This window comes from Labrus bergylta, chromosome 15 (assembly GCF_963930695.1).
Source record: "Labrus bergylta chromosome 15, fLabBer1.1, whole genome shotgun sequence".
Lineage (NCBI taxonomy): Eukaryota > Metazoa > Chordata > Actinopteri > Labriformes > Labridae > Labrus > Labrus bergylta.
The window spans coordinates 910242-922741 of NC_089209.1; the positions used below are offsets into that span (position 1 = coordinate 910242).

The 12500-nt window shown below is 45.1% G+C and overlaps 1 protein-coding gene and 1 non-coding gene across 3 annotated transcripts in view; one reads left to right on the forward strand and one right to left on the reverse strand.

Moving 5' to 3' along the window:
* Window positions 1-503: 503 nt before the first annotated feature.
* On the forward strand, window positions 504-10630 carry LOC110004024 (ankyrin repeat and SOCS box protein 2-like). Of its 2 annotated transcripts, XM_065964126.1 has the most exons (10): window positions 504-569; window positions 770-1108; window positions 2190-2300; window positions 2500-2669; window positions 2807-2962; window positions 6281-6526; window positions 7058-7229; window positions 8339-8921; window positions 9024-9177; window positions 9350-10630. In XM_065964126.1, exons 2-10 carry the CDS (start codon window positions 777-779, stop codon window positions 9487-9489), a joined length of 2064 nt encoding a protein of 687 aa, XP_065820198.1. In that variant the 5' UTR covers window positions 504-569; window positions 770-776; the 3' UTR covers window positions 9490-10630. The 2 variants fall into 2 exon arrangements, with proteins under 2 accessions (XP_065820198.1, XP_065820199.1); XM_065964127.1 differs by lacking the exon at window positions 504-569 and having other exon boundaries at window positions 608-1108.
* A 1011-nt stretch (window positions 10631-11641) lies between these two features.
* Window positions 11642-12500, reverse strand: part of LOC110004021 (COX8 domain-containing protein) — a 2611-nt gene continuing 1752 nt past the window's right edge. Inside the window, exon 2 of the transcript XR_010668769.1 lies at window positions 11642-11885. This is a non-coding gene — a transcript (COX8 domain-containing protein). The remainder of the gene's footprint in view (window positions 11886-12500) is intronic.

Below are 12500 nucleotides of genomic sequence, written 5' to 3' on the forward strand. Positions count from 1 at the left end.
CCATGTAAGCCGTCGCTCCCAGTCTGTTGTCTCTGCGGTCCTCAGATTCCTGTAATACCTTCATGAAGCAGCTGAAAATGTTTTTGTTCAGACGCGCATTCTGTTAACTTGTTTGTGTCTCTGCACCACATTGTCTCACTTGTCTTATATATTTTGCTTTAATTTCTCTGCGACCTTTAACCTTTATGCATCACTGTACTCATCTGATTTATGTCATGCCTTAGCTTTTTATTTTTACCTGCCATTTGATTTAGTTTCATTGTGTACTTATTTGATTGTAAAGCACTTTGTGATATGTGCTAAACATATAGACCTGGTCTGGGACTAAACCCCACACAGCAGGGTTAGGGTAGAGGTGATAGAGGTTCCACTTAATTTATCAAAGTGTTAAAGTTTCAGATAGTCCAGTCTGTAACTTTAGATTGGGTCAACACGATTAACTGCAGCTCTTAAAATAACCTTTAAGTAACCCCCCCCCCCCCCCTCCTGGTCACACACAGAGTCATGTGCAGACCCCCATAACAGACACAGACACAAACAGGATTAACTAAGAAGAACTGTGAACAGAGGTGAGTGATACTTTGACTTTTAGAAACGCTCAGAGGACAAATTAATGAAACTTTGATTCTTCTCTCCTCGCCTCGGTCTCCGCTCTAACATCCAGACTCAGAGAGCGGGAAAGTTTCTGCCTCCGTCTCACTCAGGTTCAGTTTGTTGGGGCCGCTCTCTTGTTTCCTGTTAATAACCTTGTTATGATCTGACCTCACAGCTACGTCATGGCGGCGGCGGCCAGTGTCTCCCGCTCTGCATCAGGAGGTCGGTCCTTTGAGGATTATTCTATCTACAGTACTCTGAGTGACGACGAGCTGCTGCAGCTCGCCATCGAGCGCAGCCTGACCGACCTCAACGATACCACCACAACCAACGATGCCATCGACGCCACCAAGACCGCCCCCGTCCTCGCCGCCAGTCCTCCTCACCCACCTGACACCGCAAACGCAAACGCAAACGCCAACAATCTACACCAATGCCCCCACAATCCACCCCCAACTGTGACCCCGGTTCACTACAGCTCGCCATACCCCCCGAGTGAATTACCTCCTGATCTGTACGTACAGTTTTACAAATGAACTACAAATGTTTGAAACTGCTATTAATATTATGATGTGCTCTGATTAGTTGCTGCATAACTATCTGTGCTCTGATTAGTTGCTGCATAACTATCTGTGCTCTGATTAGTTGCTGCATAACTATCTGTGCTCTGATTAGTTGCTGCATAACTATCTGTGCTCTGATTGGCTGCATAACTATCTGTGCTCTGATTAGTTGCTGCATAACTATCTGTGCTCTGATTAGTTGCTGCATAACTATCTGTGCTCTGATTAGTTGCTGCATAACTATCTGTGCTCTGATTGGCTGCATAACTATCTGTGCTCTGATTAGTTGCTGCATAACTATCTGTGCTCTGATTAGTTGCTGCATAACTATCTGTGCTCTGATTAGTTGCTGCATAACTATCTGTGCTCTGATTGGCTGCATAACTATCTGTGCTCTGATTAGTTGCTGCATAACTATCTGTGCTCTGATTAGTTGCTGCATAACTATCTGTGCTCTGATTGGTTGCTGCATAACTATCTGTGCTCTGATTAGTTGCTGCATAACTATCTGTGCTCTGATTAGTTGCTGCATAACTATCTGTGCTCTGATTGGTTGCTGCATAACTATCTGTGCTCTGATTAGTTGCTGCATAACTGTCTGTGCTCTGATTGGCTGCTGCGTAACTGTCTGTGCTCTGATTGGCTGCTGCGTAACTGTCTGTGCTCTGATTGGCTACTGCATCACTACTTTGCTCTGATTGGCTACTGTTGCACTCTGATTGGCTGCTGCCAATCAGTACTACATTGTGTTCTGATTGGCCTCTGTGCCACTCTTTGTTCTCTGATTGGCTGCTGAACAACTCTGTGCTCTGATTGGCTGACTCTGTATCACTCACTTTGCTCTGATTGCTCACTGTGTTGCCCTCAGTGTTCTGATTGGCTGCTGTGTATTCTCTGTGCTCTGATTGAGTGAGGCATCATTTTTATCTGCTCTGATTTGTTTATTTTTCTACTCTGTGCTCTCTGATTGGCTGACTCTGTGCACACTCTCTCTGACCTCTGATTGGCTGCTGTCTCCTTGTTGTGGAGCAGGAAGACGTTCAAAGGGTCCGTCAGTCACTTCATCACGGGTACAGGAAAGAGGATGGTGGCGTATCGCAGTCATGAAGGCTCTCTGGTCCACGTCTGTCCAGAACCTGATGAGTAAGTAAACTTCACCATCTGTATCATCTGTATCACCTGTATCATCTGTATCACCTGTATCATCTGTATCACCTGTATCATCTGTATCACCTGTATCACCTGTATCACCTGTATCAGCTGTTTCCTCTGACACAGTTGAAGCAGATTACAGAGAGGATAAAAAGGGACACAAAGCGGCTGATGGGTAATTTCCCTGCAGGGAGGAGGAGCCTCTGTTTGAAGCCATTCGTGTTGGTGACGCAAAAAAAGTGAGAGAGTTGGCAACGCAATCAGAAACAAACCTGATGCTGCCGAGTAAACCTGGCTGGCTCGCCATTCACCAGGCTGCCTGGTACGGCCAGGAGACCTGTCTGAAAGTGCTGCTGTCAGGTACACACACACACACACACACACACACACACACACACACACACACACACAAACACACACAGACAAAAATACAAACACACACACACATCACTACAGAGTCCAGAGACCTCCTCCTCCTCCTCCGTCTGTGTTTTCAGCTCAGCCTGGGATGATCAACAAGAGAACTGAGAGCGGGGAGACGGCGCTGCTGGTCGCCGTCAGCAAAGGTCGGCTGAACTGTGTTAACATGCTGTTGGAATACGGAGCAGATGTTGACATTGCTAACCACGAACCAGAGACCCCCCTCTACAAAGGTAAGACTGAGCCAGAGACCCCTCTCTACAAAGGTAAGACTGAGCCAGAGACCCCCCTCTACAAAGGTAAGACTGAGCCTGAGACCCCCCTCTACAAAGGTAAGACTGAGCCTGAGACCCCTCTCTACAAAGGTAAGACTGAGCCAGAGACTCCCCTCTACAAAGGTAAGACTGAGCCTGAGACCCCCCTCTACAAAGGTAAGACTGAGCCTGAGACCCCCCTCTGCAAAGGTAAGACTGAGCCAGAGACCCCCCTCTACAAAGGTAAGACTGAGCCTGAGACCCCCCTCTACAAAGGTAAGACTGAGCCAGAGACCCCTCTCTACAAAGGTAAGACTGAGAGGTTACAGTGAACACAGCCAAACGACCCCCGAGTCCACTGGAGGAGACGGTCTGAACATTAAATAACTGACTCATATGACTCGTGTCAGTAACTCGTTTGACTCGATTCAGTGACTCGTTTGACTCGTGTCAGTGACTCGTTTGACTCGTGTCAGTGACTCATTTGACTCGTGTCAGTGACTTGTTTGACTTGTGTCAGTGACTTGTTTGACTTGTGTCAGTGACTCGTTGGACTCGTTTGACTCGTGTCAGTGACTCGTTTGACTCAACTGAGTGACTCGTGTTACTCGTTTGACTCATGTCAGTGACTCGTGTGACTCGTGTGACTCGTGTGACTCGTGTGAGTCATGTGACTCCTGTGACTCGTTTGACTCGTGTCAGTGACTCCTGTGACTCGTTTGACTCGTGTCAGTGACTCCTGTGACTTGTTTGACTCGTGTCAGTGACTCGTGTCAGTGACTCGTGTCAGTGACTCGTGTCAGTGACTTGTTTGACTTGTGTCAGTGACTTGTTTGACCCGTGTCAGTGACTCGTTTGACTCGTGTCAGTGACTCGTGTCAGTGACTCGTTTGACTCGTGTGAGTGACTCGTGTCAGTGACTTGTTTGACCCGTGTCAGTGACACGTGTCAGTGACTCGTTTGACTCAACTGAGTGACTCGTGTTACTCGTTTGACTCGTGTCAGTGACTCGTTTGACCCGTGTCAGTGACTCATTTGACTCGTGTCAGTGACTTGTTTGACTCAACTGAATGACTCGTGTTACTCATTTGAATCATGTCAGTGACTCGTGTGACTCGTTTGACTCGTGTCAGTGACTCCTGTGACTCCTGTGACTTGTTTGACTCGTGTCAGTGACTCATGTCAGTGACTCGTTTGACTCGTGTCAGTGACTCATGTCAGTGACTTGTTTGACCCGTGTCAGTGACTCGTGTCAGTGACTCATTTGACTCGTTTCAGTGACTCATTTGACTCGTCGCAGTGACTCGTTTGACCCGTGTCAGTGACTTGTTTGACTCGTGTCAGTGACTTGTTTGAATCATGTCAGTGACTCGTGTGACTCCTGTGACTCCTGTGACTCGTTAGACTCGTGTCAGTGACTCCTGTGACTCCTGTGACTTGTTTGACTCGTGTCAGTGACTCATGTCAGTGACTTGTTTGACCCGTGTCAGTGACTCGTGTCAGTGACTCATTTGACTCGATTCAGTGACTCGTTTGACTCATGTCGGTGACTCGTTTGACTCGTGTCAGTGACTTGTTTGACTTGTGTTAGTGACTCGTTGGACTCGTTTGACTCGTGTCAGTGACTCGTTTGACTCAACTGAGTGACTTGTTTTACTCGTTTGACTCATGTCAGTGACTCCTGTGACTCGTTTGACTCGTGTCAGTGACTCGTGTCAGTGACTTGTGTCAGTGACTTGTTTGACTCGTGTCAGTGACTTGTTTGACTCGTGTCAGTGACTTGTTTGACCCGTGTCAGTGACTCGTTTGACTCATGTGAGTGACTCGGGTCAGTGACTTGTTTGACTCGTGTCAGTGACTCGTTTGACTCGTGTCAGTGACTTGTTTGACTTGTGTTAGTGACTCGTTGGACTCGTTTGACTCGTCTCAGTGACTCGTTTGACTCAACTGAGTGACTCGTGTTACTCGTTTGACTCATGTCAGTGACTCCTGTGACTCGTTTGACTCGTGTCAGTGACTCGTGTCAGTGACTCGTGTCAGTGACTCGTGTCAGTGACTTGTTTGACTCGTGTCAGTGACTTGTTTGACTCGTGTCAGTGACTTGTTTGACCCGTGTCAGTGACTCGTTTGACTCATGTGAGTGACTCGGGTCAGTGACTTGTTTGACTCGTGTCAGTGACTCGTTTGACTCGTGTCAGTGACTTGTTTGACTTGTGTTAGTGACTCGTTGGACTCGTTTGACTCGTGTCAGTGACTCGTTTGACTCAACTGAGTGACTCATGTTACTCGTTTGACTCATGTCAGTGACTCCTGTGACTCGTTTGACTCGTGTCAGTGACTCGTGTCAGTGACTTGTGTCAGTGACTTGTTTGACTCGTGTCAGTGACTTGTTTGACTCGTGTCAGTGACTTGTTTGACCCGTGTCAGTGACTCGTTTGACTCATGTGAGTGACTCGGGTCAGTGACTTGTTTGACTCGTGTCAGTGACTTGTTTGACTCGTGTCAGTGACTTGTTTGACTCGTGTCAGTGACTTGTTTGACTCGTGTCAGTGACTTGTTTGACCCGTGTCAGTGACTCGTTTGACTCATGTGAGTGACTCGGGTCAGTGACTTGTTTGACTCGTGTCAGTGACTCGTTTGACTCGTGTCAGTGACTTGTTTGACTTGTGTTAGTGACTCGTTGGACTCGTTTGACTCGTGTCAGTGACTCGTTTGACTCAACTGAGTGACTCCTGTGACTCGTTTGACTCGTGTCAGTGACTCGTGTCAGTGACTTGTGTCAGTGACTTGTTTGACTCGTGTCAGTGACTTGTTTGACTCGTGTCAGTGACTTGTTTGACCCGTGTCAGTGACTCGTTTGACTCATGTGAGTGACTCGGGTCAGTGACTTGTTTGACTCGTGTCAGTGACTTGTTTGACCCGTGTCAGTGACTCGTTTGACTCGTGTCAGTGACTCGTGTCAGTGACTCGTTTGACTCAACTGAGTGACTCGTGTTACTCGTTTGATTCATGTCAGTGACTCGTGTGACTCGTGTGACTCGTGTGACTCGTTTGACTCGTGTCAGTGACTTGTTTGACCAGTGTCTCGTTTGACTCATGTGACTGACTCGGGTCAGTGACTTGTTTGACTCGTGTCAGTGACTTGTTTGACCCGTGTCAGTGACTCGTTTGACTCGTGTCAGTGACTCGTGTCAGTGACTCGTTTGACTCAACTGAGTGACTCGTGTGACTCGTGTGACTCGTGTGACTGCTGCTCGTGACTGTTGTTAACTGAACCCTGCTTGTCGTCTCCTGCAGCTTGTGAGCGGAGCAGCGCTGCTATAGTTGCAGCGTTGTTGAACTATGGTGCAGCAGTAAACACTCGCTGTATCCTGGGCTGGACGGCGCTGCAGGAGGCCGTGTGTCGGAACAACCTGGAGATCTGTGACATGTTAATGAAGGCCGGCGCCAAACACAACGTGAAAAACACATACGGCATCTCACCGCTATTCACCGCCGCTCAGAGCGGGCAGCTCGCCGCACTGCGCTTCCTCCTCAAACACGGTATGTCATTTTTCCTCAGCTATGGTTCTGCACAAAATACCTTGTTACTGAGAAGCAATGATTCAAATCAAGTCCTTTTACTCAATTTCTTTACCATTTTAACACTGTTAAAAACAGGAGTAAGAAGTCGATGTAAAACTTTCCTTTTCTATCACAAAAAAGCCGAAACATGCCTCTGAACGTCTTTTAAACGAGCTTCCACCTCTCTCTTCATGTTTTCCTTTGACTCTACTTGCATTAATACTAAATTCTTCTCCGATCTACCTGGGTCTGTTGCTGCTAGCTAGATAACGTTAGCAGTGCAGTAGATAAAGATATAATCTAGATACAGTTAGATGTTGATCAGTGAAGGAGGTTGGATCAGATGGTCTGTGTGTAAAAAAGCAACATGAACAACTGTATGACATAAAGCAACCCCACTTACAAACCAGCCAATGAGAGTTATCCATCAGTACAGGCTCTGATTTAAGGATTTGCTCCACCTGCACCTTCACTGACCTCTGTCTCTGACCCCTCCCTGTCTCCCTACAGGTGCAGATATTAACAGTCAGGCTCCTGATGGAGCCACTGCGCTGTATGAAGCTGCTAAAAACGGACATGAGAAAGTAGTGGAGCTCCTCGTTTCTCAGAAAGCTGACGCCAACAAACCTGGAAAGACAGGATTATTACCTATACACATAGCCGCCCAGATAGGAAGTGTAAAGTAGGCACTGACTTTATCTTCCTTTTTAAATAACATTAGAAAACTTGCAGAAGGTGTTTGTGGTCCCACCCAACGAGAGCCACACAAACAGACTCAGTTCATCAGAATTTGCAGACATATAGAGCTGGGTATCATCTGCATATTGGTGGATATCAGTACTGTGCTAACATATGGTCACTAGCTCCAGTGTTACAGTTAAGACACAGTGAAAACAGGCTTGTGTTTCTAAAAAATGTTTGTAGTTCATTAGCCAGTTTTCTGCTACTTTTTTACATGTAGTTTATAACTTCTTATCTGAGAAACAGATCAGTCGCAAGTTGTCAAAAGTGATCGTGCGACATCCCAACTTTCAGCCTGTGATATAGATGTTCCACAAGGCAGCATTCTTGGACCCTTACTTTTTCTTTTATACATTAATGATCTTCCTCAAGTGTGCAAATATTCAAAATGCTTACTGTATGTTGATGATACTGTGATTTTTCTCTCTGACTCAAATCCTAATTTAAGTCAGAGAGTGAGTAAAAACTCTTCTTTTATACATACACCAAAATTTGGAATGACATTCCCCATGACATTAAAACTTTACCATCTACCGCATATTTAAAAAATACATACAAACGACACCTTCTCCACACTTACACCTGCACTCATTAATTTTTCAAGTATTGTTCGCAGTATCTGTACTGTTTGTTTTTATTTGTCTGTATCTGCCTAGCCCACGCTAATGTCCTGTAGATGTGTCATGACTGTGGTTTATGTTTCATGTTCTGCAGAACAGGAACCTGCTGGAAACCAGTTTTTCAAACTGAGTCAGGCCCGTTAAACTGTAACTTAATGTTACTTTTAAACTTTCCTGTATAATAAATGAAATGAAATGAACTTATTACAATTGCTGAAACCCCGTCTGGTGGCAACAAGCCCAAAGCACATCTACAAACATCAGGAAAGCATGAGATACTAACCAACATAGTCTCACATGTCTGTGTTCAATAAACGGTGTGAGTTAACTGCACACAGAGTTCACCGAAGTTACGATTAGTCCAACCCATCCTACCGTAGATCAGCTTCTGGGGGTGTGGTTTGATTCCTGTGATGTTTCTTGTTCCCAGCATCGTCCGCATGTTGATGGGGGCCACAAGTAAGGCAAGAGTCTGGCGGACTGGCATCAGCCCGCTCCACCTCGCTGCTGAGCGAAACCGCGATGACGTCCTGGAGGCTCTGATCGAGGCGGGCTACGACGTAAATGCGATGCTGTCTGAAGAGCGGTCGAGGCTGTACGAGGACCGCCGCAGCACGGCGCTCTACTTCTCCGTCATCAACAACAACGTCGATGCCGTGCGCATGCTGCTCGCGGCCGGTGCAAACTCAAACCTGGACGTGTTCGGGACCCTGATGGTGGCGGCGAGGATGGGCTGTATCGAAACCCTCACCCTGCTGGTGGAGCACGGCGCCGACATCAACGCCTCCATCCTGACGCACCCCACCACCTTCCCTGCCGTCTACATGTTCTCTATGAAGTACCTGAGCCTGTTCAAGTACCTGCTGGACAACGGAGGCCATGCCCTCTCCTGCTTTGACTGTTTCTATGGCAACAAACCTCATCCACCAATCAGAACCACCCGATCACAGACCCAAGAGATGATCTACAGTGACAGAGGTCTGCCACAGCCACAGGGGACGAGAGGTGTTCAGGTGAGCAAAATTTAAAACAAAAACATCTGAAACCTTTCTGATCATCAATTCTGGACTTCATTAAAAGTTTTGTGAATGATTGATTTTTTCTGTGATTGACAGTTTTGCGAGATGATCTCAGCCCCCAATATCTCCCGGTGGGCAGGGCCAATCATTGACGTCCTGTTGGACTACGTTGGTAATGTGACTCTCTGCTCCAAACTGATGGAACACCTGGACAGTTACCCTGACTGGAGTGGCATCAAGGAAAAAGCAGGTAAATCAACAAGTGATCAGCTGGTATTTCCCAGTAAACATTCCTGTATACAAGTCTTAATAAAACCAGTTTGTCCCGTATTTTACAGCGATGTTGCTGGTTTATTATTGTTTACAGCGGTGTTGTCGATGTCTTACAGTAGTCTTTCTGTTTTTTCTCGTTTGTCCTGCAGCACCTCCGCGGCCATTAATCCAGCTCTGTCGGCTTGAGATTCGTCAGCTGGTCGGGCGTCGTGGGCTGAAGAGGTTGCCGTTGCCAGGAGGTCTGATCCGCTTCCTGTCACACGACTATGGAACTGTGGACGAGCCCTGAACAACATGAGACTTTAAACCAGTTTGTTACGTCAACTCAAGAGAAAGAAGAATTAGCTTTTTATCACTTCTGATTGCTCTCAGCTGCTTTCTGTTAGATATCAAGCGCTAAGAGCAATGAACAATATGTTAGTTATTGAAGGCTGGGCTGGAAGTTTTTATAAAGAGAGAACAATATTTGGACTGTTTTAATGAAATTCCTTGTGTATCGATTATTTTTTCTTATTTTTACGCTGTTTTCATAGATAGTGTGTGCATTTTTCTGAGTTTCTAATGTGTTCATGTCAAACTGTTTTTTAGACTTAAGAAACATTTGACAACTTTTAAATTCTCAGAGAAGAAAACACTCAGAAGAAGAATCAATAAAATGCAGAGAATAAATGATTGTCTGCGCATGTGAGGGTTTTCTGATTAACTATCATAATGGCACCTTTGTCAGAAACTTCAAACATTCGGCTGAGAAGCTGATCTAAATGACTTTCAATAGTGAGAAGCTGAATCAGTATATACAGTATAGACAGATTTCACTGTGCAGTGAAAAGCTATCTGGCACGTGAACAGACAAAAACATTTGAACAGGTAAACAGAGACGTGATGAAAGGTGAGCAGGTGAGCAGGTTATAAATAGTAATGGGGGTCGGGGATTTGTTGACACACTCTATGATATTGTTCTGACCAGCATATCTTCCAGATGTCACTGGACTGAAACTTCATTCCTGCTATCCAGAAATCTTCCACAGGGGAACCAGTCCCAAAGATCACTAATCCTAAGAAACTTAATAATTTTAGACCGGTTGCACTAACATCAGTCGTTATGAAAACCTTAGAAAAGGGCAGGACACTAAACCCCAAACTGCTCCTGCTGAGAGAGGGTCCTTGTTGTGGATCCCAGAATGCATCAGCGATGGATGATAACTGTTCTCATTAGATTGCCCGACATAATCTGTTCTGAGCCCAAACGCCTCAGCAGAAGTTTTAATACAAATGGCGGGTCACTGGTCGGTGCTAAAGGGTTGACGTTAAGGCGAAACTAACAAAATATATTTTGTTTCCCCCTTGTTACCAATGCCCATTCTGGGAATACATGAAATTATGAACCAAATGACTGCATAATAAAGATCAATAAAAAGCTGTGAAAATCATTGATTCATTCATTTTTTTATGCAAATAATTATGTCCTGCAAACAGAAACTTAGTATCCAGTAAGGACGCCATATTTGTAGTCTCGGTTCAATATTAATGGAACCTCTACCATCAGTATGTGAATGTGTATGAATGGATGAGTTAATACTGATGAACTCTTTACACAGCGGCCTCTACCATCAGTGTATGAATGGATGAGTTAATACTGATGGACTCTTTACTCAGCGTCCTCTACCATCAGTGTGTGAATGGATGAGTTAATACTGATGAACTCTTTACACAGCGGCCTCTACCATCAGTGTGTGAATGGATGAGTTAATACTGATGGACTCTTTACTCAGCGTCCTCTACCATCAGTGTGTGAATGGATGAGTTAATACTGATGGACTCTTTACTCAGCGGCCTCTACCATCAGTGTGTGAATGGATGAGTTAATACTGATGGACTCTTTACTCAGCAGCCTCTACCATCAGTGTATGAATGGATGAGTTAATACTGATGGACTCTTTACTCAGCGTCCTCTACCATCAGTGTGTGAATGTGTATGAATGGATGAGTTAATACTGATGGACTCTTTACTCAGCAGCCTCTACCATCAGTGTGTGAATGTGTATGAATGAATGAGTTAATACTGATGGACTCTTTACTCAGCGGCCTCTACCATCAGTGACTTTATCTTTGACTAACTGTACTTTACTCGAGCAGACAGCAGGTGGAGCTGTTCAGCCAATCACAGAGCAGCTTTCTTTATTTTAACTTTACTGACATGACAACCAGAAGACTGTCCATGATGACGATGATAATGCTGCTCATCCTCTCACTCTCTCAGATTTCATCCTGCTGTCGCCGTGGGAACCGATGTTCTCAAAGAGGAAGTGATTAAGACGAGCATGCGAATAAACAAACATTTCCTGCTCAAACACAAATTGCAGCTTTATTTAAACACACAAACTCTTCCTGTTTGGAGAGACTTAAACCAGAGAAGAAGAAGAAGAGACTCGAGACTTGACTCAAACTTTAAATGTAATTTATTACTGATGAAAGATAAACGTATTAATGCTGGATCCCTTCTCCAGCTGTTTATACTGAGGGTGATGATGATGATGATGATGATGATGATGATGTTGAGGACGAAGGCGTGGGGGGTTTTAGACGAAGACGTGACTTCTTGCGGTACTCTGGCAGGTGATGAAGGATCCACGCAGCCGGAGTCAACATGGCCACCGCAAACACTGTCATGACGAAGAAGCTTTGCTGTCCAACACAGAAAAAAACAAAAACAATCAGAGCTCTTTATAAATCACTTTCTGTCTAAACTCTGTCTTAAAAGAGATCCAGTAAGTTTTACTTTGATATCTTTAATGAATACACCTTTCCCAAACGTTATACTAACGTTAGGGGGTAGCTAACAGGTTATTACATCACTAATAATGTGGCCTGTTGTTTCAGTATCTACACACGAAGCTGCCCACCCTGAGCGTCTCATCATGACAACATGGCCACAGTGGGAATACGGTCTATTGGAGCTTTAAATATAAAGATGGACTGAAAGTGTGTGCCAAAAATGGCGGCAGCAACCAGAGTGTCTTATTCTGGAGCGATGAAGAAACTGAGTTTTGTCTTTCAGTGATGAAAGAATGAAATAATGAAATATGTTTGTAAGTTCAGATAAAAGAAAGCCTCGACATGCTGAATCATTTTTCTCAGATTTCTAAATCAACGTGTTTTGTATTGTAAAAGATAAACGTTACAGGCGCCTGAACAAATAAAACGCAGTAATCCTAAACCAGGATCCGACTCAGAACCAGGATACTCAAGTCCATTAAACACTCTCACTGATTGACTGATCTTCTTGGTCAGTGGGTAAAT

What these genes read in the sequence shown, in the direction of transcription:
- LOC110004024 (XM_065964126.1), top strand. Translation starts at nt 777, where the DNA reads ATGGCGGCGGCGGCCAGTGTCTCCCGCTCTGCATCAGGAGGTCGGTCC. An exon ending in GTCTGTCCAGAACCTGATGA is followed by an intron (nt 2,301 to 2,499) that starts GTAAGTAAACTT and finishes ATTTCCCTGCAG; the next exon opens with GGAGGAGGAGCCTCTGTTTG. An exon ending in AGGGGACGAGAGGTGTTCAG is followed by an intron (nt 8,922 to 9,023) that starts GTGAGCAAAATT and finishes TGTGATTGACAG; the next exon opens with TTTTGCGAGATGATCTCAGC.